Source organism: Anolis carolinensis, chromosome 4 (genome assembly GCF_035594765.1).
Source record: "Anolis carolinensis isolate JA03-04 chromosome 4, rAnoCar3.1.pri, whole genome shotgun sequence".
In the NCBI taxonomy this organism is placed as follows: Eukaryota; Metazoa; Chordata; class Lepidosauria; order Squamata; family Dactyloidae; genus Anolis; species Anolis carolinensis.
Window position 1 is genome coordinate 115,537,867 of NC_085844.1, and position 22,750 is coordinate 115,560,616.

General features: G+C 42.6%; 3 protein-coding genes across 3 annotated transcripts in view; 1 reads left to right on the forward strand and 2 right to left on the reverse strand.

The window, feature by feature from the left end:
• kdsr (3-ketodihydrosphingosine reductase) overlaps nucleotides 1-3,999 on the reverse strand; it is a 29,288-nt gene extending 25,289 nt beyond the window's left edge. Inside the window, exon 1 of the mRNA XM_003224390.4 lies at nucleotides 3,723-3,999. Within this exon, the coding sequence (XP_003224438.2) occupies nucleotides 3,723-3,851 (129 nt within the window). The 5' untranslated portion in view covers nucleotides 3,852-3,999. The remainder of the gene's footprint in view (nucleotides 1-3,722) is intronic.
• The window catches only part of LOC100559144 (serpin B12), a 502,967-nt gene that overhangs the window by 387,319 nt on the left and 92,898 nt on the right, over nucleotides 1-22,750 (forward strand). The gene's annotated exons all lie outside the window — the stretch shown is intronic.
• The window catches only part of vps4b (vacuolar protein sorting 4 homolog B), a 32,260-nt gene continuing 26,185 nt past the window's right edge, over nucleotides 16,676-22,750 (reverse strand). Inside the window, exon 11 of the mRNA XM_003224403.4 lies at nucleotides 16,676-19,029. Within this exon, the coding sequence (XP_003224451.1) occupies nucleotides 18,928-19,029 (102 nt within the window). The 3' untranslated portion in view covers nucleotides 16,676-18,927. The remainder of the gene's footprint in view (nucleotides 19,030-22,750) is intronic.

Here is a 22,750-nt window from a genome sequence, read left to right on the forward strand (position 1 = left end):
AAGTATTTTGTATGGTAAGTATAGAATTAGAACACTTGCCTATATTTGTTGGATTTTTAAAAATAAGCTTTGTGCCCACTAACATTTCTGTAACATTCTTTTTAAAAGATCATATTGCCACAGCACTCATCTTGCAAAATAACAACACTGGAACTAGAAGAAATAGGTAAGTTACCTTGTCTAATCAAAGTGAAGTCAATAGATAGTTTTGCTAAAACAATGGGAATAATTTCAACCCTTTATAAAAAGAAAACAAAGTGTTAAAATGCTTCCAGGATTTGAAGATTAAGTGCATATAATGAGACTATAGGAAGAAATAGAGAAGTTTTAAAGACATAAAACTTCTGTTTTTGTAGTAGCAAGATGTGTAATCAGAAACAGGACATTAGCAGGATGACAGTGTTTTCATTATATGTCTAAGAAAGGAGATGAGAAGTCAATCTTAGTTGGCTACCCTCTTTTATTATAGAGTTTTAGAGGGAAAGTGGGTGAGTGATGTTGTAGTTTTAGATGAAGTGTATTGGAATGTTTGATACTAATTTTATAAATTGTATAATAATGAGGTGTTATACTGCTAGAATAAAATTAAAAAATATATACAGTGATAGCCTTCAGACACTGACAACAGGCAATGTTTATGCATTTGAAGTTGCTCTAACTGTAGTACAAAATATCTTTTGGGCATTCTGCTGCAACTAGTCTAACAGTGGGGAAACACATATAACTGATGCTATATTTTTCCATGGAAACTTTCCACAACATATCTACCTATCTCTACAGTACACTTATCCTTATTAGTCTGGCTCACTGCATCACAATCAATCGTGTCAGATGGGCCAGATATAGGATGGGAACTTCTGCAAGTTATTTTTAAGGGGACAAACATTGAGAAACTCTCTTATTCCATTTCACTAAAGGACTGGTGTGAGTGCAGTCCAGACCCATTCCAAAACTGACATTATTGTACACAGAAAAATGTGTACAATTTTTCTGTGTACAATAATGTCAGTTTTGGAATGGGTCTGGACTGCACTCACACCAGTCCTTTAGTGAAATGGAATACTCAATTAGCTGTTCTGAGCGAGTTTGTTCTAAGCTTGAAATGGAAGTGATAAGTAATAAATAAAATGACCGAGTTGAAGGTATTATACTTTTTTTGAGCAAAACAAAGTTAAACACTTGATGTGTGATGTATGAAGTTCATATCTCTTTGGGATGATGTGTGCCTTCAAGCCACTTTTGACTTATGGTAAAACTATTGTTAACTTATCATAGAATTTCCTTGGCATGATTTCCTCAGAGGGGGGGTTGACTTTGCTTCCCTCTAAGGCTCAGAGAGTGTGACTTGAGCAAGGTGGCACAATGATTAAGTGGAGATTCAAATTCTAGTCTCCAGTGGCTGCCCAACACACAATTGCAATTGGCTCATTTCTCTTTGAGTTCATGTTAGTCTTTTAAAACACATTTTAGTAGTTGTATATTTAATTCTATTTTAATAGTTCATAGGATTTAAATTGTTTTAATTTTAAGATTGTGAGCCACTTTGGATTTTGCTCAAAGGGGAAAAATGTAATCTAAATAAATATGTTTTTTCATTATTAGAAATATTTTTTAAATAGTTTCCATATACTGGAACATGCTAAATCAAACAAAATTATTCAAAGAACTGGAAAACTGCCCCATTCTATTTTCCCTGCAAACCCCACATCATCATTGACTGTCGATGGTAGAGTTTGCATTCACCTACATATTTCTGTCCCATTAAGAGCAAACCATAACTAAGCATATGCAAGAGTCCGGGGGGGGGGGGGGGGGTCACTTTTAAAGCTGAGGGGAATCCTTGAGCAAACACCTTGAATCCTTCAACGAAACCTGAAGGGAACAGAAAAGCCCTTTGCATGGGTGGAGATCTGCAGCCTAATTTTTATTTCTGGGAGAAAACAAAAGGTCTAATTAGGGTGTAACATCCCTTATCCAAAATCCAACACTGTCCACACAGGTGGCTGAGAGAGTGTCACCCATGCTTTCTGCTGGTTCAGTGTACACAGAGTTTGCTTCAAGCACAAAAGTATTAAACATATTGTGTATAAATTACCTTCAGCTTATGTGTATATGTAGATAAATATAAGTATTGTGTATCTATAAATATATGCATTGTGTACCTATACAAAAACATAAATAATTTTAATCCAACAACATTAACAACAACTAAACTATATAACACTGTTTTTGTTCCTGAGTTATAAATGTAAGTTTATAATTGGTTTTATTATAACAACATGGAATTATCTTCAGCCTATGTGTATATGAAGCATATATTAATTGCATCTGTAGACATGGGTCTTACTTGTAAGATATCTCATTGTGTACCTATAGACAAATATATGCTTCATATACACATTGGCTGAAGGTAATTCCATGTTGTTAGAATAAAACCAATTAGAAAATGACATTTATAACCCAGGAACAAAAACTGTGTCACATAGTTTTATTGTTATTATTGAATTAAAGATTAGAATAAAAAGATTTGGGTCATTCTGAATATTGACATGTGCAGATACATTTTACTGGAATCATGATTTAGAACACTGTACACAATATTCCTTCAGAAATTGTGTTTTTGTGGTTGCTACAAACTAGGTTGAATTGGTTGAGACTGAGATATTCACTGAAAAACTAGAGCAAAATGTGCAGCTGGATGTCCTGCAAAAACAAAGTTTTTGCAATTTAATAAATGTTTTCTATGTTTTTAAGATAGAGCCAGTTAGGAAATGACATTTATAACCCAAGAACCAAATACTGTGTTACATAGTTTTGTTGTTGTTGTTATTGGATTGGATTACAGATTATTTATCTATAGATACACACAATGCATATATTTATCTATAAGTACACAATGAGATATTTTGGGGTTTCATATACACACAGCCTGAAAATAATTCCATATTATAATAAAACCAATTAGGAAATGGCATTCATAACCAAGGAACAAAATTAGTGTTGCATAGTTTTGTTATTATTATATTAAAGATTAAAACAAATATTTCGGTCATTCTGAATACTGACACGTGCTCATAGGTTTGACTTGAGTCATGATTTAAAACACTGTGCACGCAATTTTCCCCTCAGGCTATGAGTATGAGATTAATAATAATATGAAGCAAAAATGAATTTCCTGTTTAGACTTGGGTCCCATGTCCAAGACATCTCATGATTCATAATGCAAATGGAGACACTGGCAAATGCAAATGCCAGTGTCCCCAAATCCCAAACATACTTCTGTTAGGAAACTGTATTTCAGTTCTCTATTATCTCAGGAAACGTTAGAAACAAAACCCAGAAGGTGAAAGGGAAATAGAGTGCATGAATTAGGGCTCGTCCACACTGCCATATAAGACAGAATATCAAGGCAGATAATCTACAATATCTGCTTTGAATTGGGTTATATGAGTCCCCACTGCAATATCATCCAGTTCAATGGGGACGTTAAACAGCTGTGTGGAAGGGGCCCAAGTCTCTCCTAACACATCAGAACATTTCTTTTTTTCACCTTTTCGAGGGCTCAACCACAAACCCGCCCGGTTTATTCGTGCATTTTCCCAGCACAAGCCCAGCCTTCCCTTTGAAAAGGTGCAGGAGCAAAACAAAATTAAAGGAAATGCAGGAAAGGCTTTCAGGAAAGGGTAGGCTCGGCTTCCCCTGGCCCAGCCTCATAACCTCACCATGACGTGCGCGCCGGACAGCGCCAGGGGCTTGGGGCTGGTCAGAGGCGCAACGATGCAGAAGAGCAGCAGGAAGGCGACGATGAGGGCGGCCCCGGTGGCCACCACCAGCAGAACCGCCCCGGGCATCGCTGAGGAGAGAGCTTCGGAAACGCGGGAGGAAGAAGCCAAGCCAGCCTCCGTTTGACTCTTCGGTCCTCAATCGACTGACTAGGTCAACCAACAACGGCGCATAACTGCTCCTCAGGCAGGAGCGCGAGAGGCAGCAAGGGGGGAAGGGCGGGAAGAAAGCCGGCGCCGCCGCGCCATTGGCCAGCCGGAGAGAAGGCGAAACCGGATTGGCCCCCCTTGGCAAGGGGAGGAATCGGAATGCAGAGCGGTGACGTCTTCGCGCGGCGATTGGCTGGCGCGGGCAGCTTGAAGGCTGAAGGAGTGAACGGTTTAGGGCGCGCGGGGCGGCGCATGCTAATCACAGTTTTTTGAGGTTGGGGCGGTTTCGCGCTCGCGGCTGAGGAAGGGAGGGGCGAGAAAGAGGAGGAGGGGAAGAAGGAGGAGTTTATGGCCAAAGTGACTCTCCCAATGCAAGCCTGGTCCTGCTCATCACTTTCAAGTTGCCTCACAATTCATTGTTTTACTCCCTAAAAGCCCATTAAAATTCCCGCCTAAAAGTGATTTTTCCGTACGCCCTTTCCTCAGCAGAAAAATACAGGCTGTCTCTAAAAAAATCCACTATTTCAGCTCATGATAGCTGTGATTATTTGAAGGCCACGTCCCCTTCTACATAGCTGAATAAAATCCCACATCTGCTTTGAACTGGAATATATGGCTGTGTGGACTCAGAAGGTCCGTATAGTCAAAGCAATGGTATTCCCCATAGTAATCTATGGATGCGAGAGCTGGACCATAAGGAAGGCTGAGCGAAGGAAGATAGACACTTTTGAACTCTGGTGCTGGAGGAAAATCCTGAGAGTGCCTTGGACCGCAAGAAGATCCAACCAGTCCATCCTCCAGGAAATAATGCCCGGCTGCTCACTGGAGGGAAGGATATTAGAGGCAAAGTTGAAATATTTTGGCCACATCATGAGAAGACAGGAAAGTTTGGAAAAGATCATGTTGCTGGGGGAAATGGAAGGAAAAAGGAAGAGAGGCCGACCAAGGGCAAGATGGATCCTTGAAATGACTGGGTTGACCTTGAAGGAACTTGGGGTGGTGACGGCCGACAGGGAGCTCTGGCGTGGACTGGTCCATGAAGTCACGAAGAGTCAGAGACGACTAAACGACTGAGCAGCAGCAGCAGGACTCAGATAACCCAGTGCAAAATAGATATTGTGGGATTTTCTGTCTTGATATTCTGGGTTATATGGATGTGTGGAAGGGCCCTAAGACAGTTCTTGGGAGTACTAGAGTTTGGGGCCCCTTCCACACAGCTGAATAAAATCCCACATTATCTGCTTTGAGATTGAATATAATAATAATAATAATAATAATAATAATAATAATAATAATAATAAAGACGACACTGAAGAAGGAGACAGAAGGCCTGATTCTTGCAGCCCAGGAGCAAGCCATCAGAACAAATGCAATCAAGGCCAAGATTGAAAAATCAGCCAGTGACCCAAAATGCAGACTATGCAAGGAAGCTGATGAAACTATTGATCATAACTTCAGCTGCTGTAGGAAAATTTCACAGACTACAAGCAGAGGCACAACTATGTGGCCCAAATGATTCTTGGGAACTTATGCCACAAGTACCACCCCCCAGAAGTAAAGAACTGGTGGGATCACAAACCTGCAAAGGTAATGGAAAATGAACACGCAAAAATACAGTGGGATTTCCAAATCCAGACTGACAAAGTTTTGGAAAACAACACACCAGACCTCACGGTTGTGGAGAAGAAAAAAGTTTGGATTACTGATGTCACCATACCAGGTTACAGTTGAATTGATAGAAAGCAACAGGAAAAACTCAGCCGCTATCAGGACCTCAAGATCGAACTGCAAAGGCTCTGGCAGAAACCAGTACAGGTGGTCCCGGTGGTGATTGGCACACTGGGTGCCATGCCAAAAGATCTCAGCCAGTATTTGGAAACAATAAACATTGTCAAAATTATGATCATCACACAGTCCTAAACACTTGGGAAGTGTTCGACTTGTGATTTTGTGATACGAAATCCAGTATATAGATCTCGTTTGCTGTGTCATACTACGTCTTTCTGTCAATAAAATAATAATAATAATAAACTTTACATATAACTGGCTTCCATCTCCCCGAGAGGACTCGGAGTCATTCACATGGGGATCAAGCTCGATCAACAGATGAAACAATAGAACAACATATATTATTACAACAATAACAATAAAATAACATTCATAAAATACATAGCGAGCACCAGGACTAAACGATGGGGCTATTAAGAAATTATAGGGAAGGCAGGCATATGAAAAAAACACCTGTGCAAAAAAAATGTGGCAGTGTGGACTCAGATAACCCAGTGGGATTTTCTGCCTTGATACTCTTGAGTTATATGGCTTTGTGGAAGGGCCCCAAGTAAGGCATCTTCCACACAGCTGTATAAAATCCATATTGAACTGGATTCAGTGTGGATTCAGGGCCTTTCCACACAACCATCTAACCCAGAATATCAAGGCAGACAATCCAAAATATCTGCTTTGAACTGGATTATCTGAGGGCCCTTCTACAGTCATATAACCCAGCATATCAAGGCAGAAAATCCCACAATATCTGCTTTGAACTGGGATATCTGAATCCACACTGCCATATATTCCAGTTCAAAGCAGAACATACACAGTAGATTCATGTATATTGAGGGAGACCCGACCGCCACTGAGACCCTGGGTACAGTAGAGTCTCACTTATCCAACATAAACGGGCTGGCAGAACATTGGATAAGCGAATATGTTGGAAGAAAAATAAGGTTCTGGTGGATATCGGGGCTTCTATGGTGCCTGGAGGGTGAGTTTGGGGAGACTAGTGAGGGGTTAGCTTGGGGAAGAGGGGAAGATTGAGCCCCATTCTGAACTGGATTATCCGAGTCCACACTGCCATATAATCCAATTCTATGTGGATTTTATACAGCTGTGTGGAGGGGGCCACAGTTTGATACCACTTTCATTACCATGGTTCAGTGCAGTGGTATCCTGGGATTGGTAGTTTGGTGAGGCTCACTTAGGTATGCATTGGTATGAATCAGCACATATTAAGTAACTTTTAGTAAAAATAAAATAAAATTGAAAATGGTCTTTGAAAGGGTTTGGCTGCTGGGGGTCTGTTAGGAGGTGGTGGCGAAGACTTCATATAAAAGGGAAGGGCACCACTTTATTTCATTCTGGTTTAATGTCCTTTGAAAACTAAATCTTTTGGGGTCGGGTGCGGAGTTGTGTTTGACACCACAGTGAAGTCTATTATTTATTGAGTTCAAATTGCAAAAGTACTGTAGTATACATTCAATTAACTTAGGAAGAAAAGCAGAAGGGCAAAATCCTGCCATTCTGAGTAGACCCTGTCAGATCCACTCACATTTGCATGTTTTTGAACTGCTAGGTTGGCAGAAGCTGGAGCTAACAGTGGGCGCTCACTCCGCTCCCTGGATTGGAACCTGCGACCTTTCGGTCCGCAAGTTCAGCAGCTCAGTGCTTTAACACACTACGCAACTGGGGCTCCTATAGTGTACCTTAGTTTTAGTTAAACATATACAATACGTTCTGGGTTTTCTTCTTTGTCTTTTTAAATGTTTATCTTGTTTAATTAGTTTGTATAAGTCAAAATGTGTTAATTATTTCTTTTAGAAAATGTGCAGCTTGAACATTTTTCAGCACATTTTTAATTCAGAATGAAATACATGCACATGTGAAATTAAGCAACCAGGTTAGGTGAGCATGGCATGAGTAAACAAAAACCTTGGTAAGCTTTTAATCATCAAGTCTACTTCCAAAATGCATTCAGACATGCTTTTCTCTCACTAACCCATTTTTTCAAAATAGTTTATATTTTGATGGCCAAATTTATATGTTGATGCTTAAAAAAACATGCTTAAGATATCTAGTGAGGCTTATCTGCTCTCCACCTTTCTCTATGTTTTACTATGTACAAATGCAAAGTTAGGGACTCCAAAGATATAAAATATAAGCAAACATCAGTGAAATATAAATGATATTTACAAATAATTATAATTTGAAATCTATACAGGCATAATTCAATTTTTAAAGTTGCTGAGAAAGCAGCTTTTTGTTCCAGTGCTTTTTTATGCCTCCAGTCTCCATCTTCTAATTTCTCTGTAGCTAGAAGTTTGTTTGTTTTTTTAGCAACAGTGACATTGGGAAGATGGTGAAAGATGGCTGGAGAAATAAAATCCTTTGGTGTTGTGTTGAGGAAGTATGTCTGTTGTAAACTATATCATAAAACCTGAGCAGAAAAAGGGTAATATTCTGTCTTTCTTTGCTTATATCTGTGTTTTCGACTAAGCAGATCTGTACTTGTGTATATCGTATATGTGTTTCTCTAAAAAGTAATAACTTAATTTCGGCATTATATTTGTCTAAACTTCTGTTCTGCTTTGGAAGTTATAATCTCTGGGGATTTTAAAAATGTACACGTACCAATTCCCAATAGATTTTTATGGAGGGTTTTCTTTGAAATTGATGCAACTTTTCCCATTGATGAAGCTTTTAGTAACCAAAACATGCTTGGGCTACTAATATTACAATCGCTTGTGATTACCTTGTCCAACTTGTTCATCGTGTCAGGATTGCTCATCTTATTTACTACTCCCTAATTAAGAGCCAGTATAGTATAGTGGTGTGAGCATTAGACTACAATTTTGAAGACCAGGTTTCGAATCATTTGGCCATGAAACCCACTAGAAGACCTTGGGAAAACCAAGCTCTCTCAGCCTCAGAGGGCGGCAATGACAAATGTCTAAATAACTTGTGACAGGTTCCTTAGTTTGAAAACAAAGGCATAGCAACAAAAATAAACATTAACATTGCATCTATGTTTGTGTACATAGATCGAGGCTTCCAGAGATTGGGTAAATTACATTTTGGGAGTATAATTTCTTTTAGGAAGTATTGCCATATGTAGTCATCCAAAGCTATGCTTCAAATGGAAAGTCCTTATGGGCTCTTTCAACTCTACAGTTCCATTATTCCAAGATCTAGCCCTAGCCCCATCACTTTCTCACACTGAAGCCTATGATATGTTCTCTATCTAATATCGGTCAGATTGTTATTCCATAGTTCCCATAGAGCACATGGCCCTTTAAGGTAAGGGTGGAAGGAACCTCTTTCAGCCTAAAGGCTAAATTCAATTTCATAAAAGTTTGTCTTTTGGGAGGAGCACATTCCAGTCAGCAGAACAATGGGAGCAAGACTGTGGAACCAACTTATATTTTACTCTAAAGTTATTGCTAGTAGCCACGCCTAAGGAGAGATAGTTCCAACTTTTCAGAATGGGGAGAAAATGTAGTTGCTTACCTGTAACTGTGTTTCTTCGAGTGGTGTTCTGTGGAATTCGCACATATGGGATTTCCTACTGCGCCTGCGCAGCATTTCGGAACCTTCTGGAAGCTCTAAGTGAAACTTTTTGGCGCGAGCCCCGCCCACTCTCCCCAGTAGAGTATATAAGGCCCTGTGGGCGGGGCTAGGCAGTTCCCCGCCGCCAGGAAGCAGCTATAGCCCAGTGGCATGAAATCAGCGGGGAGGATGGGCGGGTTGTGCGAATTCCACAGAACACCACTCGAAGAAACACAGTTACAGGTAAGCAACTACATTTTCTTCTTCGTGGTGCTTCTGTGGAAATCGCACATATGGGAGATTAACAAGCTACTCACCGGAGGTGGCGGGTCATGCCACGCACGAGAAGAGAACCGCTCTCCCAAACGCCGCGTCCTTCTTAGCCATGATGTCAAGTTTGTAGTGTGAGGCGAAGGTGAATGATGATGACCACGTCGCCGCCTTACAAATATCCTCAAGGGGGACCCCTTTGAGAAAGGCTTGGGATGCCGCTACGGCTCTTGTGGAATGTGCCGTCACCCTTTGCGGAGGTTCTTGGCCCGCAAGTCTGTACGCTAGACGAATCGTCGAAACTATCCAGGAGGCTAAACGCTGGGAAGAGACGGGGGTGCCCAGTGCATCCGGCCGATACTTGAGAAAAAGACGAGGTGACTTTCTAAATTCCGATGTCCTTTGAATATAAAACGCCAGTGCCCTCCTGACGTCCAAGGAATGCAGCGCCACCTCCAGTGCTGAAGAGGGGTTCTGAAAAAAGGCTGGTAATGAAATGTCCTGACACATGTGGAATCTCGAAACGACCTTAGGTAGAAATGTGACGTCCGTCCTCAACACCACTTTGTCGGCGTGGAAACGTAAGTATGGCGGATCAGCCCTGAGGGCGCACAGTTCACTGGCCCGCCTCGCAGATGTGATGGCTACAAGGAAGGCCACCTTCCAGGAGAGATGGCAGATATCGCAGGAGGCCAATGGCTCGAAGGGAGGCTTTGAAAGCTGGGAGAGCACCAGCTCCAGGCTCCAAGCAGGTGGTGGTGGTGTTGCTGGAGGATGTAAGTTCTGAAACCCCTTTAGGAAGAGCTTCACTAGGGGGTCCTGGAAGCAAGAATGACCCAAGGGCCCTTTCCTATACCATGATAAGGCGGCTACGTAACATTTCAAAGAAGCAAGGGAGAGGCCTTCTTTTGAGAGGTGCACAAGGAAGTCCAGAATCACCGGCGTAGGGGCCGAGATGGGATCCAGTCCCTGGGGTTCAACAAACTTCCTAAACCTATCCCACTTATACTTATAAGCCTTCTTTGTTGAGGATTTTTGAGCCGCCTGAAGAATCGCCCTCACTGGGGAAGAGAGGGCTTGTGGGACCTGATCCTCCACCCTGTGAGTCGCAGAGTCTCTATGTCCGGATGGTTGACTCTGCCGTTGTGGAGCGTCAAGAGATCTGGTGAGGGATTGAGCTGGAGATACTCCCCTCTGGCGGCCTGCCAAAGGGGTGCGAACCACGTCTGACGGGGCCACCAAGGGGCCACAAGAATGCAATCTGAGTTGTCCACGATCAATTTGGTGACCACTTTGCCTACCAACGGAAGGGGTGGGAACGCGTAGAGCAGGTCCCCCGACCATGAGAAGCGGAACGCGTCCCCCAGGCATCCCGGGCTCGCATGGGGCCGTAGGCGAGCGCAGAAGGTGGGGCAGTGGCTGTTCTGAGGCGACGCAAAAAGATCTATCGTTGGCCAACCCCAGCGACGAGCCAGGAGTCGAAACTCTCTGTGGTTCAGTTGCCACTCGTGGCTGGATGAAGGTGACCTGCTCAATGCGTCCGCTAGCACATTGTCCTTCCCTGGAAGATGGACAGCTTGGATCCGCATCCGTCTGCGCACGCACCAGTCCCATATTCTCAAGGAGAGGGCCAACAGGGCCTTCGAATGTGTCCCGCCCTGTTTGTTTATATAGTACTTGACTGTGGTGTTGTCTGTTACTATCCTCAGTGTCTTTCCTTTGAGACTCTGAACGAATGCGCGGAGTGCTTTTTCTACGGCCAGTAGTTCGAGAATGTTGATGTGCAGGGAGCGGTGATGATTGGACCATTTCCCATTGACGGTGAGGCCATCGAGGTGCGCTCCCCAGCCATACTGGGACGCATCTGTCGTGAGCTCGTGAGTAGGTTCTGATGGTTGGAAGGGGAGGCCCGCCAGCAGGTTGCGCCTCCTTGTCCACCATGTCAACGAGTTGACGATGCCGGCCGGAGGGGTCAGACGCATGTGTTGACTGTCGAGGAGCGGGTTGAATGCTCCTAAGAACCATATCTGAAGCGGGCGCATCCTGAGCCTCGCTAGGTCTACAAGCGACGTAGTAGAGGCCATGTGGCCAAGGATGGACTGGATGCCCCAAGCTGTAGTGCGTTTCTCTACGCAGAGTTCTGAAACTGCCGCACGAATGGTGCGAAAACGATCTTCTGGTAGATAGGCCTTCGCGACCACAGAGTCCAAAGTGGCCCCAATAAATTGGATCTTTTGCGTTGGAGTAAGTTGGGACTTTTCTTCGTTTACTACAAGTCCAAGCCTCTGCAGGAGGGAGAGGGTAAATGAAATATCAGATTCAAGGTGAGACCTAGAGTGGCTGACCAGAAGCCAATCATCTATATAAGGAAAAACTATAATGCCATTTTGCCTAAGGTACGCAGCTACCACGGCCATGCATTTAGTAAATACTCTTGGCGCTGTGGAGAGGCCGAAAGGAAGTACGTTAAAAGAAAAACAGGTGTCACCAACCATAAAACTCAAAAACCTTCGGTGCGAGTGCCGTATCGCCACGTGGAAATAGGCATCACGCAAATCAATCGTGGCAAACCACATGCCCTTGCGGAGAAAAGGGAGGATGGAAGCTAGTGTCACCATCCTAAACCTGCGGGCCCTAATGTGACGGTTGACGGCCCTTAGGTCAAGGATGGGGCGCATACCGCCACCTTTTTTGCGGACTAGAAAGTATCTCGAAAAGAAGCATCTCCTGACTCTACCACGAGGCGTTCTAGAAATCGCCCCTTTCTTTAGTAGGGTAGCTACTTCCTCCCGGAGGCATTCAGAAGGTGCCGTTGGGCGAGGGGTTCCGGTGTGGGGGTGGGAAAAAAACTCAATGGCATAGCCATTCTTTACGATGTCTAGAACCCATGCATCTGATGTTATCCCTTTCCATGCCTCTAGGTATGGGGCCAACCTATTCCTGAATAGGAAACGTCCGTCCTCTACCCCAGAAGGGTGCAGCGTTGCGGTCGATGAGTAACCAGAAAACTCAACTTTAACAGAACTATGAGAAGGCCAACCTTCAACAAGGGGGTCCGAACTTGGAGGGGATGGCAAGTCAAAGGACTCGCTAAAACCGGCGTCTTTGCTTCTCACCTGGCTTGCCTCCCCCCCGTGCTTGAGACCTATAGGGGAATGATGACCTCCTAAGTCCCTGGGGACGAAAAGGAAGTTTTTGCTTTCCTCTAGAGGATGGAGGGCTAGCCCTTCTGGAACGGTAGTATTGCCCCCACCGACGTCTCTGATAATAGTAGTAAGATGGTTGAACGCCATATTTGTGGGCCGCTTGGGTGACCTCGTGAGTATCTTTAATTTCGGCGTCAGTTTCAGGGTTGAACAAACCAGCCTCATCTAGAGGGAGATCTTCAATGACGGACTTTGCTGACGGCGACAGGTTAGCTGCCCGCAGCCAGGCATGACGTCTCAGAGAGATTGCTCCCGCCAGAAGTTTGCCGGACGCATCGGCTGTATTCTTTGCCAGCTCCTTTTGGAGATCCGATAAGAGGACGGCCTCCTGACGAAATGCCCTCGCTAGGGCCTGATCCCCGTGAGGGAGCAAGTCAATGTAGGGGGCAATTTTGTCCCAGAGGTACGACTGGTATGCCCCCATGTAAGCCCCATAGTGGGCAATGCGGGCGAACAGGCAGGCTGAGGTGTAGAATTTCTTCCCGAAACTATCCAATTTCTTCCCTTCTTTATCTGGGGGGGTTGGTTGGGATCTTTGCACTGCCTTAGGCTGGGTCACGTTCACCACCCTCGAATTCAGCTTAGGCTGCTTTGCCAGCCATGAGACTCCGGAGAGATCAACCTTATAGAGAAACTCTGCCCTCCTTGGGGTTGCAGGCAATGAGGCTGGTGGGACTCCTTCATTTTTTACTAACTCTACCAAGTATGGGAGATAAGGTAATGATGTAGTAGCTGGGGCCTGTTGCTTTGAAGAAGGAAATACTGGGTCTTCCACAATTTTGGAAGGCTTTGGAGTGGGAAGATTTAGAGCCCTGGAGAGTCTTATCAGTAAGGCAGTGAAACTCCTAATGTCCTCAGCTGAAGGAGGATCGACATCCTCATGAGGATCAACCCCCGAGATTGGGCCTTCTTGAGTCTTCCCAGCCTCATTTTCAAGTTGAACTGCCTGGTCGGGATCCAGGGATCCGATTCCGTGAGCTAGTTTTGATGTAGACGCTTGCTCCGGCTGGGAAGCCACTTGCGCCATTGGAATGCTGTTGGCTGCGAAAGCAGGCCCCGTTCCCAGCGCTGCGCCTGAGGCCGGGCGCTTTGCCAAGAGGGAGGAGTCCGGGCCTTCAGGAGCCCGCCCCGAATTCAAGGCTTGGCTATGTGGGCGTGGCTCCATCAGCGCGCCCAGCGGTGAGGCTGCATGGGCGTGGCTTCCCCCTGAACCCGGCGTTAGCTGGCAGCCGTAGGAATCGAGAGGGTAGAATCCCTCGAATCCAGGAGGTGGGAGGGGGTAAGGAGGAAGGCCATGGCCATAAAACATAAATGGGAAGCGTGGGTCCGGAGGAAAGTAGCTTGGCCCGTATGGGTATGGGGAGCCCCGTTGCAGGGGAGATCTTGAGTTCCTCGGGCTCGGGGAGGAGGAATGACGGCGGTGGCGGCTTGAACGAGCCCCTCTGGGCCTCTTGGGAGAGGAGCTTTGTGAGCTGGAAGTGTAACTTGATCTCCTGTCTCTTCTCCTCTCTCTCCTCCTCCCCCTCAGCGCCTCCTGCTGTACGCTCGGCACCCTAGGTACCGGCTAGGGATAATTCTCGGAGGAGAAAGCGCTCGCGACGCCAACGGTTCCACCGGAGTCAAAGGAGGGGGGCCCTGCAATCCGGGGGACCCATCCGGTAAGTTTTCAGCGTTATCTGGGGGTTGTGAGGCAAGCTGGGGCCGGGGCCTCTGCAGAGGAGCGCTTCCCATATGCTTAGTCTTTTTTGCTTTCTTACGGCCCTCTTTCGCCCTGGGAACCGCTTTTTGAGAAGTTCCAAGACCTGAGGAGATTGGGGACTCTTCCTCCGCGCCATTTTGAGGCGCTTGCAGCGGTGAGGGGCCCACTGTGGAAGGGGAATCCCTCCCCTCAGCTGCGGGAATAGTCATCTCAGCTTCGACAACCGCCGCTGGAGCTGCTGGGGCCAGGGCCTGCTCGTAAAGGAGCGCTTTTAACCTAGACTCGCGATTTTTCCTGGCCTGAGGGGTAAACCCCCGGCATACTTGGCAGGCTTGGGAATTATGACTCTCCCCCAGACAGAGGAGGCATTTCGAATGGCCATCGGCCTCAGGAAGCTTGCCTCCACACGCCCCGCACTTCTTAAAAAACGAAGCCATCGTCACTAGCCTGCCTAGGGTTGTCCAAAAGCCAAAGTCAAGTCCTTTCCGAGTTGTTAGGGTTGGAGAGAGGTATCACGTAGCGATAAAACCGGTCCGAGTCAAGTCCAAAAAGTCAATTAATAAATCACACAGAGCTAGAGGTTCCTTAGATGCTGACTGAACGGCGGAAAAAAGGAACTGCCTAGCCCCGCCCACAGGGCCTTATATACTCTACTGGGGAGAGTGGGCGGGGCTCGCGCCAAAAAGTTTCACTTAGAGCTTCCAGAAGGTTCCGAAATGCTGCGCAGGCGCAGTAGGAAATCCCATATGTGCGATTTCCACAGAAGCACCACGAAGAAGAACATGCAAAACTTGGAATAGCCTATGTTATTGGAATCAAGGTGGTTTTTACTTGCCTAGATAATCACATTTGCCATACAGAATAATACACAAAGCTGCAGCTTGGCTACATTAGGAAAACCATGCCTAGTTCTCAGTTTCTACTTTGAAAAACACAAACTAGAACAGAAGTGGCCTTGTTGGACTGCAATTTCCATCATCCTTTACTGAACTATGTTAGCTAAGAGTTAACGTGAGCCTGAACTAGAATGTTTTAAAAATTATCTGTTGTCAAAAAGGAATGTACTAGTTCAGTGTGTTCCAAACCACACTGGAATAATCTGGGCACTCGAAAGTATATTGGTTTCATGCTACTTTATATCTTAAGTCCATCTCTTCGCTGTAAATCCTGGGACAACTGAGCCTCGGTGCAATGGAAAGGTACCAACCTCTTTCCTCCCACAGATATACCTTCCATGAAGCTCAAGGAAAATAATTAAACAAGTTTAACAAGAGGGCTTGGGAAGGGGATGGATTTAAAATGAACAACTTACTGTCATACAAGGCTGCAAATCTGAGCAGAGGAATTCTGAGATGACAACTCTTTTACCTGCAGATATCTTTTTTCTGTCCATCAATGGACAGAAAAACAGTTAAACCACCCTTCTGAGCAAAAAATATCCTTGTATTACACTTGGAGGACTAACTACTCTATGAGTGATATCTAAATTTACCAAAAATATTGTTGAAAAGTGCTCAGCAAAGATCTTTACTATTTCTGTTTATGTATACTATATGTAAGGTGTAGTGGTTTAAGTGTTGAATTAGGACCCTAGAGGACAGAGTATGAATCACTGTTTGGCCATAGGGACCCAATGGGTGATCTTGGGAAGTCTCTCTCTCAGAGACTCTCAACAAATCTTTCCAAGAAAACCTGATGATAGGGTTATCAAAAGTTGAAGGTTCACAACAACAACTTTTAAAGCTTTTATGTGGTGTGGATTTTAACTCTGGATGTTGTAACTATTGTAAGCCACCTTGAGTTCCAAACTAGGGAAAGGATGGGATATAAATTATGATCATCATCATCATGGTCACCATCCAAAAACTAGTGCACTGACATCTGAAGAAGACAAGCCAGGCCCCTTCCACACAGCTGAATAAAATCCCACATCATCTACTTTGCTCTTTGCAAGTGTGGACTCAGATTCCCAGTTCAATGCAGATATTGTAGGATATTCTGCTTTGATATTCTGGATTATATTGCTGTGTGAAAGGGCCCTCAGTTCATTTCAGAATATGGCAATTTAACAGCAGCAAAACTTTTTTGAACCTTTTAGATATGAAGCAAAAATATTATGGTTATTTTTTTTTGGTATGGGATAATTTGAGATATGTTATTCCATTAACCCTTACTCTGACTGAAATGCTACAGAAATTGGTTTAATGTGCAGAAATGTTCACCAGTAGTTATTCAAAAAAACAGAATTAGAACACCAGCTTTATTTTATTTTGGATTTTAAGTCAATACAGATGAGCTTTGATTGGTGACTTACAGTCTCCATGATATAAGTGCCAAATGTTTAAGAGTGCACACATCACAACAGTAACATAAGGTGAAGCTCAGTATGTCTGAATCAAGTCTGAATCCATCCCTCTAGATGGTACTTTTTTGAAAGCAGGCATAATGTTGTAAGCACCTAAAGCAAATTGCAAGATTTTAGATAGGATAGGTGTACACAATGCATGGACAGCACAGTAAAGAGTTTTTAATGCACTGAAAAATATATGTGGCCTAAGTAAACATTAAAGACTGCAGTCAGAGTAAAATCTAGTTATAAGGATGTGTTCTGTAAAAAAAATTCCTTTTTCCATTTGGTCTCAGAACACCATTTGAATTGTCAACTGGAATAAAAATATTCCACATAGTTTAAAATTATAGAAAACATACTGAGAACAGAAAGTATACCTAATAACAGAAAAGAACAGAAAAAACCTATACAAAAACAAGCTAGTGTGTTGTATTGCAAGTTTTTACTTCATTCAGAAACCAAATTTCATCCAGTCCTGATTTTGGAAAGAACACAAAATTTGTACATAAAATGAAGCCAACGTCTATGAGGTGAGCGAGTATACAGTACTTTACATGGAAATTTATAAGACACAATGCATCCACAAGGTGTTGCTTTTAACACAAATGCAACGTGTTACACTGATCCTCAAAGGATTGCTTGTCTATAAACCAGGGCAAACTTACAAGGCACTAATTCAGTGCTGTCACCGATCACATTCAGGAAATCATGCCAAACCATAATTTAGTGTGATGAAAACAAACTGAAATATATCTCTGCTTTCTATGTTCTCTCTACTTATAATGTGGCTAAGTGTCAGAAGCTGCCACTTTCCCCATTATCTACAGTTTAGTCTGTTGCACAAAACCTAATGTCTGCTATTGTTTTGATTATGTTTGGTTTAAACTAAGCAAATTAACCTGCGGGTTGAAACTGGCTCACTCTAGCAAACTATAGTTAATAATAGCTGTGAGACTCAGAGGTTATGACAAGCTGGTTAACATAAACTCAAGTGAGATTCTGAACATGTCAATGCACCTGGAGAGAAGAAGGAATATCTAGGACCTCTGCGATGTTTCCTCATCACACTAATATAAGGTTTAGTTTATTGGCTAGGCCACTGTAGTGTTGACACAGTTACATTCAGGCACTTTTCCAAGATGCACGATTCTTAGCAAAGGCCCTGTGAGGGGCCTGTGCTACCCATATACTATCTGAAAAGCAGTATCAGCTTGTTTGTGAAATGTTTAGTTATTAGATTAAATCAAGTAGATGTTCCAGCTGACTTTGAATAAGGACAACTTTCCTTGGCACCTGGTACTTGATACTTGTTCCAAAATGCAAAATTCCACAACTTCACTTTCCCCAATAATTAGCTGGCTTAAATGGAGTTTGCAGGATTGCCCATGGAGTTTTGTCAGAATATATCCCATGCTTAAACTCATACAGATAATAAAGTTGAATGAAGAGCAGAGAGAAACCCGCTTCCACAATATTTACATTCGGAATATGTTATCTGGTAGATTGCACAGTGACAGTGTCTATTGGTGAGCTATTAAAAACAATGCTTTTCGCTTTTAAGGCAATGTCTAAATTTAACATAATAGGAAAAAAGATAAATTGAGTATTGTACTCTTTAAGTACTGGCCTTTATTGAAACACCAAATCCTTTCTCTCTATGCCTAATCCTGACTTCAGCTGTACTTCAATGCTCATTTAACCACCTGTATAACCAAAATCCTCTGTGCAATTCCAAATAAAGCAGTTATTTTGCAGATTAACTGCCACTGAAAATATCTGGTAATCAAATAAATCTTTTGCACCTTTTAAAGTAGTTTTCTATAGATATTTATGAATATTTATAAACTAGAACTAGTATATATTACCTAAAATCTAAACTCAAAAAACCTGCAATTATACCTGAAGGAGTTGCCAAATTTTTAAATATTTTCCACATTTTCCTTCTTCTTTGCCACAAGGTCCTAGTACCATGCTCTCAGAAGGAGACGTTTTATAGCTATTTCTGGAAAGTGATATACAAAAGCTCAAGGGTCCTTGAAAATGGCTCTTCAGTTCACATGGAAAAACAGGAAGGAGCAAGTCATTCACTGGCAACAGAGAGGCAAGAATCCCAAAGAAAGAAATTTGAGGGTCACAGCAGTCTTTGTATTAGCCTTCCTGTCCAAAATCTTCTGTGAATTTCTTTAGTTTTTCCAAATCCTGCTCATTCACAGTGGGCTTTGTGCTGGATAACGATCTCAACATATCAGCCTGTAATGTAAGGGGGGAGGGAGAATGGTCAAGAACTGTATATAATTCTGTGGAAACATACATACACACTATAACCATTCATCTAACCAAAGGCAAGATCTGATCCACAACTTTATAGTAAATTTGCAGAAATTGACAAACAATTAGGATGAAGACAAGTCAACAATCTGGGATATAAAATAACTTGTTTTTTGTTTGATTTGTTTCCAAAACGACTCTGCCTTTCAACCAATGAATGCAGTAAACAGCTGCTCACTTTTTGTTCTGTTGGGACACAGCCATCAAGGGGGACACAAGCTCCTTGCCTCTTGAGTATCACCACTCTTCTGCATTCTTTTTCAAATAATAGCAACTTCTCATTTCATCATGATTAACTTTTTATGATAAAACTTAGCCTACATGGAATTATGTGAATGTATTGTCAGTAATATCACAGTCAGGATAAAAAATACGATCCCTGAAACAAAGACTTATATTGGTCCTGAAAATGGCACAACCCTTTGTCACATTTTGTTGCTCCCATGATGGAGTTCCAGGTTCTGTGGGGGATGCAAGAGAAAGAAGCTTGCATTCTGAAAATAACACAAGCTTTAGTTCCGACTAAAGGTGCATCTACACTGTAGACCAGGGGTATGAAACTTATTTCCATGAAGGGCTATATCAGTCATATGGTTGCCTTCAAAGGGCAGCTGAATCCATGGAAGGAGAAACCATGGATTCAGAGGTTCAACTATAATTTTTGACATAGTGGTTGGTGTTCTTTAGTTTTTGCCCAATTCTGGTTCCCAGATGTTATTGAATGATGACTCCCATTACTTCTGAGTATCCGCCATGTGGACAGGGATAATGCAAGCTCCAGTCTAACAGCACTTTTGGCTCTGAGGTAGGAGAAAGGTTAGTCAGACATCCTATCCTCAAGCTTTGTATCTCAACTCAAACTCTACTCTCCTGACTAAACAGAACAAACTTCAGCTTTCCAGATGTTGCTGTATCACAACTGCCATCAGCTCTAGTCCTGATATCTAATGATGAGGAATGCAGGTGTTGTAGTCCAGCATCTGGAGTGCCATATAAAATGGCATTGGCAGGTCAGATTCAGCCCACAGGACTTGTGTTTGACACGTGCTGCAGAATAAATGCAGTTTGACACCACTTTAACAGTCAGGGGACAGTACAAGGGAATCATGGGAATTGCGGATTGGTAAGACATCAGTACTCTGGATAAAGGCCTTGTAAAACTACAACTCCCAGGATTCCATAACATTGAGCCATGGCACTCCAAGTGGCATGAAATTGCATTAATTCTACAGTGTAGGTGCACCCTATTAAGAACTGAATTATCAATATATTCCCTGTAGCAAGTAGCTAAGGTAAAGAATAAGCAAGGTTTTTATTTGGACTCATATAGTTGAGAAAACATTCTGAAAGTGCTGAATACAAAAAGGTATACATTAAACCAAGGGTTATGACCTTAAACATGTATGTTATTAGAAATATAGCACAATTTAAAACTGGATTATCTTTTTATCCCTAGACTGTGACTTTTTTCCCTAAGAAGCAATCATCCATAGCACAACATTATTTACTTGAATTGCAACTTCTCAAACACAAAAATTAAACATCACAGCCAAATAGCAGTGGGAGAATGTATTAGAAAATACATCACAGAGAGCACCACACTCGCACTGGTGAAAGTTGCTTCCAGAAAAATTGACAAGCAAAAGCAATTTCAATCACGTCTTACCCTTTTTCTTCTTCATTAGCAGTTAAACCACTTCCTGCTCTACTTTAGTTCTTTATTTTATGGGCCTTTAAACGTATGTTTTAAACTCGAGTGATGTGAACTTCTTTTCAGTGAACTATATATAGTTCTGGTAGTGGTGTGACTGCATTATTAGATAAACACCCTACCGTGTCATTGTTGTTACACTTCCCTGTAATCCAGTGTTCTATTACAAGATACTCACTTGCCTAGCAGGATATTCTTAAATAGGTATTTTTGGTATCAGGCCAATCCTCTTCAAGCAGTTCTCTAATATTACTTTAATTTCCTCCTCCGTCTTGTGTTCACTCTTTCTACTGCCCTCAGTCTGATTGATCAGTAGATAGGATATACTATTCCTTCCCTTGTGGATGTTTGTCACAGAACTGTCCAAGATTCCAAAACCCTATAATGCACTATCTAAGCATGTTCTAATAACACACAACAAATGAAGTACACTGCTCCCACCAACTTTATCTTAGCTATGTTGCTCCAGGGGTTCTCAAACTTTTTAAGCTGAGGGTCCAGTTCACAGTCCCTCAGACTGTTAGGGGGCAAGACTATAGTAAGAAAACTATGCACACTGCACACACCTTATTTGTAGTGCAATTTTAATAATGAGAAAAAAACCAATACAATATTTAAAATAAAGAACAATTTTAATCGACATAAAACTTACCAATATTTAAATGGTAAGTGTGGGCTTCCTCTTTTGACTCACGAGATAGTCAAGTTAATTAGGATTATAGTTGTTGTTTTCTGCCTTTGATTTGTTTCAGACAACGTTTAGGGTGGGGACTAGGTAAATGACCTTAGAGGGGCACATCTGGTCCACGGGCTTTAGTTAGGGACCCCTGTGTTACTTTATATGGAGAGAGATGAATATGACTGGTTCCCACTTAGATGCTCACTGACATTTCCCTTTACAAAATCAGGGTTTCCAATGGATAGCATTCAAACATAAGGGAAGCTATAATGAAACTGGACTGGAGAGAGATAGGACTAGGCTGTTCCTTTCATTGCATAGTGACTAAACAGCTTAGATAATGACAGCATAGGGATCAAGATACTTAGTAATATCATTCTAAAATTCAAATGGCTTAACTCAGTGGCAATGTAGCAACTGTACCTTAACTCTAGGTTGACTTTGTGGCATTATGAATATTGCATCTCAACTCTTAAAAAAAAAGGAACTATCTCCTTTTCTGAGTAGAGTGGCAAAATGCAAGAGCTTCATTCATTTTGGGAGAACCTAAAAGAAACACTCCAATGTCTCCAGTGCGAGTCTGCTTCTAGCCTTTATGAACCCCTGGGTGGGAAGATGGCAGCAGTGGTTGTAGGGGCAGATGACCCCAAGGTGGCACTGCCACTTCCCACGATCTGTGGAATGACCCTTGCCTTTATTCAGCAATTTGGCTCCAAAATGTCCCTTGACTCATGAAGTCAACATATACACAAGTATATACGGCAATTCTATAGCCTGATCTTTCAAGTTTATATCTGGCTTATTTAGGAAGGGACAACTCCAAGCATCTAGGTCAATTAATATCCTTAGAAACATTCATTTGTAAACTACTTTAGAAACATATAAAGGCCTTTTAAAAAGAACCAGAAGCAATTATTCTATTTCTATTTCCAAGACACATATAATTAGCAAATAATTAGGGTGACTAATGCATGCACAATAAAAACACTGTAATATAAATATTTCACAAACCAATTTCAGCTATAGTTTAAAAAAACAGATAGACATATCCAAAATTCATTACAAATCTAAGTTATGCTCAGTATAGGTAAGTACATGATTATCTAAATCTAAGCACTGCCAAGCACTTGTATTTCTATCCACTCTGGGATATTCCAGATCTTTCTAACAATTGTGCAGGGTGTTCCAAACAACTTAATATTATAGGTATCATGCTTAAGAACTAATCTATACACATAACAAAAGTGAAAAAT